Source organism: Protopterus annectens, chromosome 8.part0, assembly GCF_019279795.1.
Source record: "Protopterus annectens isolate FY-2018-M chromosome 8.part0, PAN1.0, whole genome shotgun sequence".
Lineage (NCBI taxonomy): Eukaryota > Metazoa > Chordata > Ceratodontiformes > Protopteridae > Protopterus > Protopterus annectens.
The window spans coordinates 1,019,883,277-1,019,901,857 of record NC_056741.1 but is presented as its reverse complement, the minus strand read 5'-3'; the positions used below and the strand labels follow the sequence as shown (position 1 = coordinate 1,019,901,857).

At 40.8% G+C, this 18,581-nt stretch overlaps 1 protein-coding gene across 3 annotated transcripts in view; it reads right to left on the bottom strand.

Moving 5' to 3' along the window:
• LOC122809200 overlaps window positions 1–18,581 on the bottom strand; it is a 377,799-nt gene that overhangs the window by 63,872 nt on the left and 295,346 nt on the right. For all 3 annotated transcript variants that reach the window (XM_044080508.1, XM_044080510.1, XM_044080509.1), the window contains one exon: window positions 1,618–1,926. In XM_044080508.1, the coding sequence (XP_043936443.1) occupies window positions 1,618–1,926 (309 nt within the window). The remainder of the gene's footprint in view (window positions 1–1,617; window positions 1,927–18,581) is intronic.

The window sequence follows — 18,581 nt, the reverse complement described above, 5'->3', positions numbered from 1 at the left end:
GATGGTTACTTGGACAAAGGTAGTTTAATATGGGGAAACTTAATGAACTGGTACATTTCAAGACCAGTAATAAAGCAACAGTGGCCCCTTGGACAAGGGATAAAGTCAAGGGACAGATGGCAAGACAAGTGGTATGAAAGCATACAATATGATCATTGTAGTACAATATTATAACAAGATGGAAGTATGTACCTCACGTGTCAGATGAAACTGATGATGTTCTTTCACTTCTTCATTTGCTCAGGTTTTCCAACATGGTACCAGATATCCAGTCAGAGTGAACATCATCCTTCCATAATAACACATGCTGACAACAGGAGGCTAATAAGTTAATCTGCTAGTCCAAGGCTCCAAGCACAACAGTCTTCATCTCGTCTGTCTGTTTATTCAATATTCATTAGATATTGCATCATATTGGCTTCACAGTAAGCCTCTTGATTCTTCATTTCTCCCAAATGGACTGTTAGTTCTTCTGTAGATTCTTGAAAGTCCCTGTGATTCCCCTTATCATTTCCAGAATGATTTTCCTGTAGGATTCTCGTCATTATCTTTTTTTTTTTAAATCCTATAATTTTACAAAATTATTTTCTAAACTGTTTCTTATAAATCTGCACTTCATATTTTTTTTTTAATTCAAAACAATGCATCCCTGAAGTTAGAATTAAAGCATAGCCTGGATATCTAATGTCCAGAGCTGTTGACTAATCTGACAACACTCAAATGTAAGATGTACAGCAAAAAAGTAATTTCTGTCAGCTGGTGCTCCTCCCTTAAGGAGAAATCCATGTCTATACTCCATGGTCTACTCATACTAACCCTAAAAGGTCTGATCCTTAATCATGCACTGGCACTCCTCAACTAAGGATCAAGCTTGGTCTGTTCTCTCCTTCCACCCATTATCCCTAATTTCTACATTTTAACATTAGGTTGAGGAGCTGAGAAGAATAAAAAAGTGATAAAAGGCTCTTTCTTTTTTCTTCTTTAAAGTGTAGTAAATTGCCTACTACAAAGTAACAAACAACTTGCTACAGCAACACTGAAACTTCAGCCTTGACAGAAAAAGCATGAAGGCATTATTGACATTCATTTCTGAAAAAGAAATGAAACAAAATGCCAGTCCTGAGTATTTTGCCTTGACATCTTGGCTCCAGGGCAGTCCCCCCTTTGTTCCACTCTTGTTCAGCCTCTGGTTAGAATAAATAGGTAGAAGGGGGCTACAGCAGTGTGTGTGTCCCCTTCAAAACATTTTAATGTTTCATTATGTTGTTTTAAGTGACATGCATTTCTTGAAATGTTCTTTTTCTCAGCAGCTTGCAGTATGTGAGTGTTCTGTTTTGCTAAGCTATGTTTGATGTATTGGTATGTAACTCTCATGCTTTTTCCCTCTCTTATAACAATGAAGAGATCATAATAAAATGACAATTCATAAATTACTATCTAGAATGTTCACAAAGTTGCTTATTGATGTCTGAGAAACATATAAATAAATGACTGATGTCTGTTATTTTATGCTTAGGATCCAACTTTGTTACCAAAGGAACCTAACATAATATGCAGGTTAACTGCTACTGAACATTGGCTACATATGCAAAAATGAGACATAAATAGGCAACATACCTACAACTTTCAATACGTGTTTCACGCTGTTTCCAGTGACAGTGCCCCACTCTAATCTATATGTTCCTGCATGAGCATTTTGAGATGCATTCACAATGTGAATTATAAAAGTAGACGTATCTTCAGTGCAAAAGTAATAATTCCCTTGGTTAGGACTCTGCTTTTCCTTTCCACATCGAGGAATGTCATTAATGTTCTTAAAGAAAATATAATTTTTCAGTTCTCTGTATTTCACAGTTATTGTTCCATTCAAAGAAATGTTTGTTTTAATCTTCATAAAGCTATCATCTCCAGAACAAGCTGTTGTCTCTGAAATGAAAGAAAACACTAGTATTTGTCTGCAGTATTTAGTTACTGTAAAATGGTATTTCTAAACAACAGAAATTAAATAAATTTTGTTTCATGTGATTAGTAAACAGCATTATAATCAAATTAAATTTCCAACACTCAAAACACAAGAAATAACATTTAAGATTACAAAATTATTATTTTTCCCCTATAGTTCACAAAATACCATTTTGTCCTGTTTTTCAATTTATCTATGTAGTACTTTCCCAGCATTACATAAAATACTAATGCACTCAAAAGCTGAATGTCTTGTTCAATATTTGTAATAATATTATTAATATAATGTCTGTTTAATGTCATCTTTTACCCCTTTTTCTACATCCATCAGAAGACAGCAATATTTGAAAATCAACCATTTTTAGAGTAGCATTTCAAGGCATCCCTATGTTTTGTTGAGACATTCAGCAATGAGTCACACTTGAATTTACAGGACTGAAAAGTTCATAGGTTCATAGGTGTGTACTACGCTAATGGCCCTGGAGCCTTTGCAAGCCTAGCCCATTACCCTGGCATCATGCCACCCAACCTTAGTTCCTAGTGCCTCTGTCGAGTAAAGCCACTGGAGTGATCCCCAGGTTGAATTTTCTATTTCCTATCCACTCATCAAGATTTCTCTTGAAGAGGACCAGTGAGGTGCTCTGTTTGACATGTATGGGAAGTCTATTCCATAGCATGGGCAGTCTCTGCATTATGAACCTGTCCCTCTAGCATGTTCTGTTGATTGTGGTAATGAGGGTGAGGTCCCTAGAGTGTGTGGTGCAGAAGGATTGGGATTTCTTTAGATGTAGCATTTCTAACAGAGCTGGGTCAGACATGGCTTTGTAAGTCAAGCAGTGATTGCTTCTAAGTAGGCGATAAGCAACAGAGAATAGTTGGAGTTTTTTGAGTTTATCCATATAGGACAAGTGTTTAAGGCCTAGGATCCTCTTTGTGAGGTACTTTTGCGGCCTCTCCAGTTGTTGCAGGTGTCTAGTGAGGTACATGCCAAATGGGGCACTGTACTTGATGATTGGCCTAATGAGGGAAGAGTAGAGGGAGACAATGACCTCTTTCTTTACAGATGCAAAACCCTTAGTAATGAGATGTGCCACATAGAAGGACTTTCTGACCACAGTGGCAACATGGTGCTCAAAAGAGAGGTTGCTGCCAACCTGTGTTCCCAGATCTCTTATAATGCCTTCTGTGTTCAGTGGACCACCATCAATGTAGTAATACAAGGGAACCAGGTTTTTCCCAAAGGGGATGAAGACAGATTTTTTGGCATTGAGCTTAATGCCATGGTTGAGACACCAGTCGGTCTCACTGAGGCCTTTTTGTAGGATGTCAGCATCACTTGGGGAGTTAATAATAGCTTCCAGCTTGCAATCATCTGCGAACATTTGTCAGCCAGAGTCCCTTCGTGTTGGCCAGGACTTCAGAGAAGTAGATACCAAACAGGCATGATCTACTCTTCACAAAACCAAACTGTTTAGGATCCAGGGTTTGGAGATTCCCTATATCTTTGTTTATTAGGACCATGATGATGCATTCCATAGCTTTGCATATCAGACTCATCAGGCTAATGGGGTGATAGTTCCTGGGGTTTGTAGTCGCTCCTCCTTTGTGGAGAGGGATGACTGTAGCAGTGCGCCATTCAGTAGGGACAAAGCCTGAGGTGAGGCTGTGATTGAACAGGGCACACAGGTGAGGTACCAGTTCACTCTGTAGTTCATGTAGAACACAGCCAGGGATACTGTCAGGTCCCATAGAAGCTATATTCTTGGCCTTGGACAGTGCTGTTTTAACCTGTGCAGCAGTAATACTGGGTGCCTGGCAATCTACTGGTATTGTGATTAGTCCTTTGGGGGAAGAGGTAAAGTTAGCACTGAATCTGTCTGCCAGTATATTTGCAATATCCACTGGCTCAGTATAGGAGGTACCATTGTGCAGCAGCTCAGGGCAAATGAGGGTATTTCCATGGAGATTCTTTACATAACTATAGAAGACCTTGTGGTTGTCTTTACTATCTGCTGCAATTCTGTTTTCATAGCTAACTTTTGAGGATTTGATGAGGGATGTCAGCATTTTGTTGAGGCTGATAAGGGAGTTTTTCTAGTCTTGGGACTTCATCTTATTCCACATCAGTTTCCTCCTTCTGTTGTAGAGTTTGTTTATGGCAGGGGACCACCAGATTGGCTTCCTTTTTTTTGAGGAGAGCATCTAGTTCTATTGGGTATGGCGAGATCCATGCATTTGTGTACGTGTTCATACAGTGCATTGGTGTATGATTTGGCAGTCATGCAACTATTCTCCATTTGCATGGGTGCCGTGAAGTTAGTCACCTCTGTTTTTAGGAGTTCAAAAAATAGCTTTGGAGAAGTATTTATTGGTGGTTACCTTTGTTGGGGGGTGGGTGGGAGGGATGTGGATTTCCAAGGTGATTAGCTTGTGGTCAGATCTAACCAGGGAGGAGTTGACTATTGGTGTAGAGCAATGGTCGCCCATATTAGTAATGACCAGGTCAAGGATGTTGCTACCTCTAGTGGGGGTAAGATCGAGCTGGTCCAGGGCTTTGGAATTAATGAATTCCAGAAAGCATTGGGCAAGTGTATTGGTAGCATGAGTAGTTTTCCCAGTTAATGGAGGGGTAGTTGAAGTCACCCAGTATGAGAGTGATAGATTGGACCCTAATATTCTTCAGGGTGCTTAGGAATGTGGAGTGTGAATCTTGGGACATGGTTGGGGACCTATAGCAGGCTACAACCTGAATTGTTGTCTTACCCAGTGTTAGCTGCACCTGAAGTATCTCACATGCGTTATGTTGGGCTACCAGTCTAGAGGTGTGCGCATCCTTTATGAATATGGAAACACTACCGACTTCTGAGCTTCAGTCCAAGTTCTAGGGCCGAAAGGTGTGGAATGAGTTGTAGCCTGGTAGTGCAGGGGTGCTTTCTGCTGCCTTGAACCAGGTCTCTGTTACAGCACAAATGTCAATGTTCTCCATTTTAGGGAGTACTTCGAGTGAGTGAATTTTGAGATTTAGACTTTTAGCACTGAGCAGCATGACCCTCAAATTGCATTTGTTTGTAGCTGTTACGGTGGTGATTTGGTCTTTGGAACACCACCTAAAAAAGGCACTATAGAGGTGGCAAGAGCCTTAGCCAGTATCCGGAAGTACAGGGGTGACAGATGTAGGCCATCTCTGGCAAACCATCGAGGTCTGTCATCCTAGGCAGATACTGGAGCTCCTTAGAACGATAGCAGAAACTTAGCCAATTGTTGAAATCAATCATTTTCTGATTGTACTGTGGTATCATTCTGGGTGATAGTAGGCTGCTGCTCTAAATTAAAATAACAAAACAGAAAAGCATTTTTTCAGAAGAGCAACAAGCTTTTCCACACTCCCCTAACTCTCCACAGCTGTACTATAATGAAAAAAAACACTGGGGATGTACCACCAACATATACAATCCAGGCAAGTGCAAAGAATTAACTGCAATATAAAAAAAAATCACAGAAAGTGTGCTTGGACAAATATGCTCCAATGAAGTGTAGATATTCAGAGAATAAAAGGGTTGACATGAATACAAGCCCTTTGGGTACTTAGGTTCATAGGTTCATACTAGGCTATCTGCCCTAGGGCATTTATAAGCCTAGCCAGAATGTGCTTGGCTTTCGCCACCCATTTTAAATAAATTTTGCTATGCCCCTTTTTTGAGGTTAGTATACTGTGCCTCTGTCTAACTGTGACACAGAAGTCATACCCGGGGTAAACCTACGATCTCCCATCCAATCATCAAGATTCCTCTTGAAGAGAGTCAATGAGGGACTCTGCCTAACCTGGACTGGGATTTTAATCCAGAGTGAAGGGAGCCTCTGGGTTATGAATCTGTCCCTCCAGCATGTCCTATTTATTTCAGTGCTGAGGTTCAAGTCTCTCGAGCATGTAGCTCGATAGGATTTGGAATTTCTGAGGTGCAGCATGTCCATTAATTCTGGGTTGGACATGGCTTTATACGTCAGGCACAGATCGCCTCTGAACAGGCGGTATGCCACTGAGTAGAGCTGGAGTTTCTTTAACCGGGCAGCATATGGCATCTGTTTGAGCCCTTTGATCCTCTTAGTGAGGTACTTTTGGGGTCTTTCCAGTTGCTGCAGGTGTCTGGTAAGGTTCATTCCAAAAGGGGCATTGTACTCAATTACGGGCCTGATGACGGATGAGTAAAGAGGCATGATGACCTCCCCTGATCTAGATGTGAATCCCTTCATGATTAGGTGGGCTATATAAAATGTTTTTCTAACCACTTTGGCCACGTGGTTTTCAAATGAGAGATTGCTATCAACTTGGGTCCCCAGGTCCCTAATTACTTCTTCTGTACTTAATGGATTACCACCTATGTGGTAATTTGTGGGCACTTTGTTTTTGCCAAAGGGGATGACTATACACTTTTTGGCATTTAGCTTGAGGCCATGGCTCTGGCACCAGTTGTCTGTTTCTATGAGGCCCTTTTGGAGGATGCTTGTGTCGGCTGGAGAGTCGATTATGGCGCCCAGTTTGCAGTCATCTGCGAACTTGGTCAGCCACAGTCCTTCCGTGATGGCCTGTACCTCCGAGAAATATATACTGAACAAGAGAGGTCCCAGGACTGAGCCTTGTGGGACGCCACTTGTAACTGGTTTGGAGTCTGACATGGCACCAGCAATTCTAACCATGTGGGTTCTGTCCTTGAGCCAGTTTGCAACCCATCTAGTGACATAGGGGTTTATATTTAAGCTGGTGAGCTTATCTATAATGCCAGTGGGGTATTGTATCGAAGGCTTTTGCGAGGTCCAGGTAGGCTGTGTGGACCACCTTCCCCTCGTCAATGGCCTTGGTGACTGTTTTAAAGAAATCAACCAGGTTTAAGAGGCAGGATCTGCCCTTAACAAAGCCGAACTGGGTAGGATCCAGTGTCTGTAGGTCCCCAATATCTTTATTTATGAGGTCCATGATTATCCTTTCCATAGCTTTGCAGACCAAGCTAGTCAGGCTTATGGGGCGATAGTTTCCAGGATCCGTTGAGGCACCACCTTTGTGGAGAGGGACCACAGTTGCTGTACGCCACTCTTTGGGTACATATCCTGTAGAAAGGCTGAGATTGAACAGTAGTTTTATGTTTGGGTTTAGCTCTTCTTGGAGTTCATGTAGGACACAGCCCGGGACACCGTCTGGTCCCATTGATGCTGTGTTTTTTGCTTTGGAGAGGGCGGCTCTTACCTGAGCATCTGAGATGTCAGGGGGCAGCACTCTGCTGGAATAGATATTTGCCCTTTTGGTGGGGAGGGGAACTTGTTGACTAAGTTTACCTAAAAGCTGTTGACAGTGCATTTTTGACTCACCTTTAATTGAAAATAAATTTTGTTTCTTCCTCTCATCCTGTAGGTGTCAGGATTGTGGGACCCAATGTCTTCATAATGGTTACCACACTCTTGAATGGGTGACAGCCTCTCCCAAGCTATACTAAGCTTCAGTCTTATACTGAGGTTGTTCATAGCCCTCCTGTGGATCCTCTGTCTCTACTCCTTATGGAGAATGTCCAAAAAACTTTGGACTCGTTTTCACAACACCTCTGTGCTCTAAAAGGAGAACTATCATCTCCTTCTCCAGACATGATCTCTTACCTTGAAAAATCTCATGGGTAAAATGACAGAGAATTGGTAACCAAAATAGTTCTCATGTGTGTCATCTCCCATGCAATGACAGACATCAAGAGGAACCTCATTTGCACAAGGGATGGCAAACTTAGAAAATATAGATATCGGTATGGTTCCAATGGCAATTTAAGATGTGAAACATGGCAGATTTCTATTCCTGTGTATGCTAATAAGACATGCCTTACAGTGACTACATGTGCAGATTGTTAAATATAGCATGACAGCTCCCTCACCCCTAAAAGCATAGGCTGACTATTCATGCAGTCAGCTACCTGCAGGGAATCAGATGTATGCACATCATTGAGTTCTAGTCTCTGTGATGTTTACCAGCCCAGATTAGCTCATTACACAAATAAAGTGTTAATAATGAGCTGATTCCTAATTAGCATACTCATTGTGCTCCGACTGATATATGATACAAGCATGAGGAGAAGCATAAAGCTTCACTACGTACAGAAGAAAACACTGCTGCAAGGATTTTATTCATGCAAGTTTTTACAAATCTGTTCCTTTGGACAATGGTTGCATGTGACTGTTACCCTGCTGCCTATAGCAAATATCCATTTATCTATACTTTCAAATGTGATGACCAAAGGGAATTGATGGGGAGAATACAAGGGCACAGAAATTAGTTGCTTGCAGGATTATTAAGCTTGGTGGGGGGCACACCCCTGAGCTCATATTCTGAGTACTACTCAATAAAGTTTTAGAGCTGTATGCCTTTCACATATGTCAAAAACCTAAATATTTGCAACAGTGATAATGTAACAGTCATGTGTTCCTCATCAGTGACAATTCAGTGACTGCTTTTTTGGGAGTATGTGCAGAAATGTAGCCTCAACCAGCACCCTGTGTTGGTATCATGAACCAGTGTCCCACCCCTCCGATCCTCAAGTAAAGAGCAAAAGAAGAAAAAAGAAAAACACTTTACTGCATTAACTACATTGTAGTGATCAGCTTATTACAGATCCATGCCCCAGCAGCTCTTCCACTGAAGAGAAACAAAACAAACAAACAAAAAAAAAAACGGATGTTCCTTCTGCTGGCACATCAACCAGTCCAGCCATTCAGGTCCCATTTCTATGCCTTGACCCTGACCCTTTTCCATTTTGTTGAAACAATAAGAATTTCTTCTTTTAAATTCTGGCAAACTGCTTGCTACAAATTTATCAAATTTAGTAAACAGTTGCATAGCAAACAGTTCATATAGTTTGCACATTGCATTGCAGTTCTCAGGTTTTAGTAAAAATTAGAGATTTTTTTTTTTAATTTCTAAACTGTAGCAAACTATTTAAATCAACTTTAGCCTGACAAATGCAAGTAATGTAGTTGGTTTTGAATATTTTCATTTGTAAATTTGATAGAACGTAAGACAAAATGTTACATAAAAATGTTAAGTATCCCCATACTTGTGTCTTCTGTACTGAACTCAGTTCCAAAAGCATTTTTGTGAATGGGACAGATTTTTCTCCACTTTTCTATAAACGTTTCAAGAATCACCTTTCTCTAATTGTAGGAAAACTTCATTATCATGCAGTGCATTTTGGCATTAAGGATCACTACCTTAACTAATTGGACACTTTTTATTATTTTGCAAACAGTTACAGAGTTATTTCTTTAAATTTGTAGAAATACAGATAAATGATCATAGCCAAGAGATTTTGATCCTTCATCAGCCACATAATATGTAAATTTCCTTCTGGATGTGTGGAACTTCAGCAAAATCAAAGTAACAATGTAATGCTAGATGTGATCATTTACTATAATAAATATATGGCCAAACAAGATGCATTTTGCTCTCTTTCTTAGGAAGGCATTTGAAAGGGTTCATATTCCTTAACTTTGCAAACTATCACAATTATATACAATTCTTACCCACTTCTATTCTTTAATCAAAACACTTTATGCCTTGTCATTAGTCTATCTTAATCAATGGCCTTATCTCCTCTTTTTTAAAAATCAGCACTAGAGGGAATCAGTTTTTTCCTTTATCCTGTTTTTCTTTGATACTGTCATTTGAACCCTTCTTTCTGAAGATCATACAATACCCCTTAATCGACAGTATTACATTTTTCAGATTGTACACTAAAACTGAATCCTTTGCAGATGATATTGCATCTTACCTACAGAACCCTTCAGTATCAACATATCTATTGAAATAGTTCACAGTTAAGCTAGTTCACAGTTATATCAAGGCATCTAGCTACAAGATTCAGCTTGGACAATTTAAATGACGATTGTTTAAACTAAAAAAAAACACAGTATATTAACATTTTTATTTTCTATCCAGATCAACATTTTAATAAATGAATTAAAAATGTAGGTGGTTAAATATAAATCTGACCTAAGATAGTTTTCTTTTCTAACCTTAATTAGATAAAAGTCTACAATAAAGCAGATATTGAGATATGAAGTAGACTGAATTAAAAACTTTTCAACTACAGCTTCCATACTAAAAAACGTAATGATTGTATTTTCTGAAAATATTCTGTTTCTGCAGCAATTCTATCTCATGTATTTCATTAGTCTGTATGGGCAAAAGTATATTATTTATCTTCATCTTATGAAATAAAAAGACATCTAAAATTAATCTGTATAAATTGACATATTAGAAACCAAAATGAGACCTAAAGCTTTTAGTATTCAGCTTTATTATAATATATCTCATTTGATTAAACTTTTAAAAACTGTCAGCCATTCATTCCTATCTTGCAGTGAGTCACTACCGTGGGTACTTACACTTCAGGTACTCATTAATGACTTAGGCAACCTAATGACATTATACTTTTTGAACATCTTTACTCCAATATTTCAAAAATGGCCTGCAGATATTACATACATCATCATGGATCCTCATATGTTAATTCAGAACTTTGAGCTTTTGATTGAATTTAAACTATAAAACATCTAGCTTGTAATCTTAACAAAATCATAAACAGACAGCTGATATCTATACAAAATATCCATGTACCATTACATAGATAACCAAACCATGTTCTAAGTAAATGAAACTTATTCTCAACTGTTAAAGTAGTTTCACTTTGTAACTAAAATCACAACCTTACCTTATACTAAACATAATAAGCATAGACCAGACCAAGTTGTTTCCAGTGATAGCTATTGATAAAGTGAGAGTCAATCTCTTTAATTCTTTGGTATCAAACCTGAAGCAGAAACAAAACTTATCCTTTATAATAGAATTCAGTCATATATTTATCTTCTTTCTTGCATGTACAATGGAATGAGTTGTTCAATGATTCTGGCATTTAGTTGGTTGGTAAAAACTTTGGCTGAGAACCTATCCATGCATGACACAATGCAAAATGTTATCACCAGCACTTCAGGATAGTACATAATTTATAATTAATACAATGTAAACTAGTAATTTTGATTAGCATGTGTTTACTGTGAAAGTTGGAAGGAGCAATGCACTTCTTCAGAGGATGCCAGGGAGAAAAGCCCCATTATAAAGACAATTGTGGACATAATTTGCATTGTTTCAGCATTTGTGATCGGTTTTATCCTTGAGCAACAGTTCCATTATTCAGATATCCTTATCAGTTACATTATTTGTAAACAGTTTCTATTAAGAATAACAGTTACGTGGGTTGTATATAAATATTTTTAAATAGAGGGAGATATATGCAGTGCAATCTCAGCAGTATGCGTAAATTGTTTTGTTTTATATAAGATATAGTTGTAATTTAAAAGAGTTGTTAAAAATGTATGACTTGGGAAGATAAGATAAAGAGTTATTACAACCCAAAGAAAGGTATGTGGGGAGGAGGCATAAAGAAGATAAATGGGTATGATGATAGTCAAGTGTATGATGACAGACAAGGGTATACTTGTGATAATAATACATTATGCTTTGTGTAGCAGAGAGTTATGGTACAAATTCATATAGCTATATCATTACTATATCAATACAAGTTTTACCAGGGGTGGTGCAGGTGCAGAGCCGTTTATCTTTCAGGTGTTGCTTCATTTGGCATTTGAAGTTTTTCAGGCAGCTGTTCTTAAGTGGAGCAGGATTGTATTCCAGCTACTAGCAATGCAGTGTGAATATCCTGCATTACTGTTAGGTTTCTTTATTGTGAGTAATGATTCATCACTGGAGCATAGAGGTCTCTTAGTAGTATAAGATGGAATGATGGAATAAAGAGATAGGATTTTTTCAGGTATGTGCAGTAGTTTAAAGGCTGTAATAAATTGTGAGTACAATAGAAAATTATTTAGTTTGAGCTTGTTTAGTTATTTTAAAGAGAGGCAGTGGTGTGATCTATTCTGTGTGTTTGTTGCAAATGTGTCTGCTTTATTGCAGCATTGTTCTAATTTGGCTGATAGAAAAGACTTGAGATTGGTTATGATAGGAGCGGCATTTAGTAGGGTGTTTAGTAGAAAGGAAGAGTGATAACTTTTGTCTAGCAGAGTCAGTAAAGTAGCATTTTATTCTGTAGAAGCAGCCTAGCTTTTCCTGTCTCTTCTTTGTGACTTGCTAAAGGTGGAGATCAAATTTCAGGTGGATGTCTGTAATCACACATAGTAACTTGGTGTGGGATGCCAGTTCTATACTGGTCTTTTTGAAAGACAGTGTATTAATGGTGTTTTTTTGGGAGGAGTGAGAGCTGAAGAGAGAGTTGAGGTGAGCAGTACCAGCTTTTGTTTATTTATTTATTTTTTTTTGCTTCAGGAGGAGTTGTGAGTTGTCGAGCCAAACTTCAATGGAGAAGAAGGATTTGTGTGTGTGTGTGTGTGTGTGTGTGTGTGTGTGTGTGTGTGTGTGTGTGTGTGTGTGTGTGTATTTGGAGTAGTAGTAGTGGGAAGTGTCCCAGCAGCACATATCTGAGTGGAGTAATTGCCATATTGTATACTGCAGTGGCCTCTTTGACTTCTGTGTTTAGGTCATTGATAAATAAGTTAGACAGTAGTGGTCTTAAGATGGAGCCTTGTTGGGCAGAAATAGGAAGGAAAGAAAATAAATAATTTTCCTTTTCACTGCTTGGGACCCACTAGTGAGGTAACTAAGAAACCAGTTAAGTGAGGACAGTGCTAGTGCATAGGAAGACATTTTATTTAGAAGATTTTGATAACTATATTGAATGCCTAAGAAATAGGACTGAGATTTGAAGAAAGTACAGTTGTGTACACTTACCATAAATGTAGATGTTCAAGTGTATTCATTGTTGCAGTCATCACACTTGGGTTATCTGCCTGCAGGTAGCCCTAAGTCAGCCCGATTATCAGAGTCTTGGGATTTCTGCGTCGGATGCTGTTGCCTCTTCCATGATGTCAGGTCGTCAGGGGTATAAAACATGCAGCCGACGCCATTACATCAGTTTTTTCTTGCCCCAGATGTCAGGAGCCCCCAAAATAGGAAGCAATTACATGGTGTGGAACACCTCCAGTAAAAAGTAAATACCATTGCCATAAGGTATGGCCAAAAAAGAGGATAGGTAGAAAGTATAGAAAAGTCAGGGGGCTGGAGGGAGGGTAACCAGGACTGCAACAGTGAATACACTCGAACTTCTACATTTATGGTAAGTGTACACAACTGTACTGTGTTCTTCATGTTTCACTGTTGCAGTCATCACACTTGGGTTGATTCCCAAAGCTGAGGAAGGGTGGAGGCAGTCAAGAAGTATCAGGGCTGGCTAGCAGGCCTTGTAAGACTGCTGTAGCAAATCCAGCTCTAGATTTAGAAAAGATAAGTAAGTGGTAATGCTTGGTGAATGTGTGTTCTGAACTCCAGGTTGCAACTTCCAGGATGTCCCTGGTAGGGACTCCCCTAAGAAATGCTGTAGTGGTTGAGGTAGCCCTAGTAGAATGGGTTCTGATCCCCTGTGGGGTAGGTTTTCCATGGTGCTTGTAACAGAAATAGATGCAGTGTGCTATCCATTTGGAAATGGTTTGCTTTGAAATGGCCTTGCTCTCTGCCCCTGTAGCAAAGCTGACTGGCAGCTGGTCAGATTTTCTGAACGGTCTGTTCCTGCCAAGGCAGAACCTAAGCTGTCTGTGCATGTCCAAGGAGCGCAGGATCCTTTCCCCTTTATTTTGAAGATTAGGAAAAAAGGTTGGTAAATGGATGGATTGGTTTAAAGCCACACTAGATACCACCTTGGACATAAATGATGGGTTAGTCCTGAGGGAAACCCTGTCTGCATGGAAGATAATGAAGGGTTCCACAGCCATAAGGGCCTGTAACTCAGACACTGTTCTTGCTGAAGTGATGGCTAGAAGGTAGGCTGTTTTCCAAGAGAGGAAATTAACTCTGCTGTAGCAGCAGGCTCAAAAGGGGGAAGCATGAGCTTCTCTAGTACAAAGTTAAGGTCCCAAGCAGGAATGGGAGCTCTCCTCAGGGGTGTTAAATTGTTAGCTCCTCTCAGGAACTGTTTGACCAGAGGGTGAGAGAAGAGGGGTGGCTCAGTATTGCAATGAGCTGAGATGGCAGAGGCATGAATCTTAATGGATGAAAAGGATAGGCCTTTGTGGAGCAGCTCTGCTAGATAATCTAGGATTTGAGGTAAGGTGGGCATGGCTGTGTCCTTTCCCTGAGACTGGCTCCACGAACAGTATATTTTCCACTTTTCTGAATAGGATTTCCTAGTACTAGGCCTCCTGGCCTCAAGGATGACATCCAGCACCTGTTTGCTGAGGGTTGCTGGTGATGTATTCAGGGAATAAACCAGGCTGCTAGGTTCATGGTTTGCAGCTGAGGATGCAAAATCTGGCCCTCCTGCTGGGACAGCAGAGAGGGGGTCTGATGTAGGTGCCAGGGTGGCACTGTTGTCAGACTGTATAAAAGTGGGTACCAGTGTTGGTGTGGCCAGTCTGGTGCAATAAGAATTGTCCTTGGCCTGTCCTGTTTGATCTTGAATAGTATGTTCGAGAAGTGGGGCAGAGGGGGAAAGGCATAGATTGAGAGATATTCCCATGTAAAGGATAGGGCATCCACTTTCCATGCTTGGCTGTGGGGAGTTCTGGTGCAACATTTGCTCAATTGATGGTTCTGGGGTGAAGCAAAGAGGTCCATCTCTGGTGTCCCCCGAATGAATTGGGTTCCAGTTTCCACTTGTGCGGGTCCATTAGATTTCTGCTTAAGTCATCTGCCAGTGAATTTTGTTTGCCTGGCAGGAATTGAGCATGCAGGTGCACTTGGTTGCTCAAAGCTGTATTCCACAGAAGCATGGCTAACCTGCAGAGTGGGTAGGAATGAGTTCCCTCCTGCTTATGTACCACATGACTGAGTTGTCCAGGAAGGATAAGGTATTTGAAGGCTGTCAGTGCATTCTGTACAGCTAACATTTCTTTTTGATTGATATGCAGGTGCATTTGTCCTGGGCTCCATTTGCCTTGACTGCATTTGCCTGCCATGTGAGCCTCCCATGCATAGTCTGATGCATCTGTTGTCAGGGCTTGGGCGGCGGGGGTTGAGTGAAAGGGAGTCACTTGTTGTGGTTGCAGGCCTCTGCCCACCAAAGGAACTCTGTCCTTAGGCAAGGAATGATCAGAATCACTTTTTCCAGGTCCTGAGAATGTTGACACCAGAGACTTTTTAAGTACCACTGAAGTTTCCTCATATGCAGTCTTGCATATGGAATTAGGAGAATGCATGAGGCCATGAACCCTAGGGCTTGCAGAATTTTTCTTGCAGATAGCTGGGTTTGGGTGGCCAGTAGTTTGAAGTAATTTGTCAAATAAACCTGCTTTTCTGGAGTGAGGAATGTCATCTGGGAAGTTGTGTTCAAGCTTGCTCCCAGGAATACAATTTCTTGACTGGGTACCAGATGTGATTTCCTTTTGTTGATGGTATACCCCAGAGAAGTTAGGAGTCTCTTTACAAATATCAGGTGCTGAAGTAGCAATTCCTGACTTTCCGCCTGAATCAGGCAATCGTCCAAGTATGGGTAAATTTGAATGTTTCTCTGCCTGCAGTGTGCAATGGCTGGAGCCAGGCACTTTGTGAATACCCTAGGAGCAGTAGATAAGCCAAAGGGAAGTTCAGAGAACTGATAGTGCATAGAGCCTGCTCTGAAATGTAGATATTTCCTGCAAGCTTCTCTTATGGGAATGTGCAGATAAGCTTCTTTTAAGTCTAGGGTGACCAGCCAGGAGTCCTTGGCTAGCATAGGCAGCAGCTGTTGGAGTGTAAGCATTTTGAACTTTGGTACTACAAAGAAGGTGTTGAGAATTGACAGATCCAGGATAGGGCACCATGAGTTTTCTTTTCTGGGCACCAGAAAAAGTCTGGAGTAGAAACCTTGTCCCCTTTGCTCTGTTGGAACAGGTTGAATAGCCCTGATACTGAGAAGAGAAAGTACTTGCTTTTGGGCCTCTGCCCACTGGTTTGGGGGAAGGTCTGGTAATCCACTTGGGGTTGGCAGTGAGTGGAAGTAGAATCTGTATCCCTGGGATACAATGTTTAAGACCCAATGGTCCTGGGTAATGTATTCCCAGTATTTTGCCTGCAGGGCGAGTTTTCCTCCTAGGGGTGCAAGTACTTGGGCATGGCTGGGAAGGATGCAGGAGAAGTCATTGTGAACTTTTTCCATAAGAGGGTGACTTACCACTTCCTGTTTTTGAGGTGGGAGCACTCCATTGTTTAGATCTGTGCATACCCTGAGAGTGTAGTCTTTGTGGTCTGTTGCCCCCTGGGTTTGGACTGAAAAGGCCTGGAAGGGACTGCAAAGGACCAGTTTTTCAAAGGCCAATGCCTACTGAATCTAGGTGTCTGTACCTGTAAGAAATCTTTAACAGTTTGCATAGATTTAGCTTTTTCCTCCATCTTTTCAAGAACTTCTTCTGCTTTTGTGCTAAACAAACATTCTTGATTTAATGAAGCCTCTAGTAATTTTGCTTTGATATGGTCTGGCAAGATTTGTTTCTTCAGCCAAGCATGCCTTCTCAGAACAGACCCGGTGACAGCAGCCCTGCAAGATGCTTCTAAGGCATCAAAACCACACCGAAAAGTATGTTTACCAACTTAGTTTGCAGAATGCATTAACTCTTGTAAATCTTTATTTTTTGCACAATCAGGAATCAACATTTTTTGCTTAATTAGTTCCATAATATGCTGCCGATACTTCAACATGTGAACCTGATAATTTAAAGCCCTGATGGCAAGAGTTGAAGAGGTATATACCTTCTTACCCCATCTGTCTAAAGCCCTAGAATCCCTGTCTGAAGGGGTAGGGTTTTTGGCTGTAGTAGCCTTAATACCTTTAGGTCCCTGGAAAATGGTCTCTGGATCCGCAGTAGGATTTTTAAAGAGGAATTTGTGGGAGTCAGGTACTCTATAGTACCTGACAAAAAACCACAACGACCACGAATCCACCATAAAACATTCAAAAATACACCAGCAGAAGAAGCAGTTAAATGGTGAGATGAAGAGAAATAGCTTTAATCCATATTATACATCCGTCCTTCTTCTGCTGGTGTATTTTTGACTCTATAGTACCTGTCAGGTTTCCTGGGAGCTGGAGGCAAAGCATCAGGGGTAAAGCTGGATTCCAAGAAGACATCATCTGCAATTTCCAGAACAGGAGGGATAGCTAGAGGCCTGTGCTGAGCCAAGTCTAAAAATTCCCTGAGTTTTTTTTTTGACTGAGAGTAGTCCTGGCATTCCAGCGGAAATGCTCTCTTATGGTATGCAAGGTTTCACTGAAAGAAAATTCCTCTGGAGGGGAGGCAGAGGGAATGGAATCCTCTGCATCTGAATCCTCATAGGTGGATAAGGGTATGTCCTGGTAATCAGAGGGGTCGGAATCATCAGACTCATGGTCTGTAGAATCAGAAGGAAATCACTTCTTTGTCTTTTAGAGGGGGGAGGCTGGCTTCCCCTAATTAAAGTAATAAAGTCTACAGCCATTCTAAGCATTTGTTTCTGAGGCATGGGAGCTTGAAAATGTGCTTTGGTCGTTGGTTTCCTAGGCGTAGTGCGAACTCTGGGCCTGAGAAATTCGGTAGTTTTATTCAAAAATGAAGTAGTCAGTTTAATATGAACATCGGAAGGCCTGAATACACCCTCAGAAGCCGGTGCCTGCACAGCAGCTCTGGACCCATACAAGGTAGAGACAGCCACAGGTTCCATAGTCGAAGATGCATCTCACAGCATACTGGACTTCAAATGGGTCTCAGTAGAGGCCTGCGAATCTGTAGAAGTGAGTATCAGGGGCTGCAAAAGAGCCTCACTGAGTACCGGCGGACTGGCGACTAGCTTAACGGAAGTGTTGTCAGCAGTTTTGGACCTATGCAGTCTGTCTCTGTCTTTATCCTTATGTTTTTTCAGAAGATTGGTAGTTGGGTGGCTTAACGAAGCCATTTCGGAATATGGAGAATGACAGCGAAAGAATTTAGCGACAAAGGTAGCTTGACAACGAATAGTTCTGGCATTGAACAAGGCACAAAACCGACAGCGAGGAACGTTGTGGTCTTGGCCGAAACAGGTGACACAGTAAGAATGAAAATCTCTGTGAGGTATTTGCTTTCCACAGCCAAGACAATTGTTAATTTTTTCTAACATCGGTTAGAGCAAGAAAAAAACATCCCCAACAGGGTACTTAGCTTTAGAAGACTTTAGGTTTGAAACTTGAAAATCAAAAATTTCAGGTAGCGGCCGACCGGCACTTATGTACTGCTTCTGCTTTGGGCTCCTGCACGGCAAGAAAAGCTGATGTAATGGCATCAGCTGCATGTTTTATACCCCTGATGACCTGATGTCATGGAAGAGGCGACAGCATCTGACACAGAATTCCCAAGACTCTGGTATTCGGGCCGACTGAGGGCTACCTGCAGGCAGATAACCCAAGTGTGATGACTGAAACATTGAAACACGAAGAACATCTGATTTTTATTCTGATTTATTATATCTGTGAACCTTAGAAGGGCAGTGATTGTATTGACATTGGGATTGAAACAATGCAGAGAGGGAGAGAGGAGGTTAT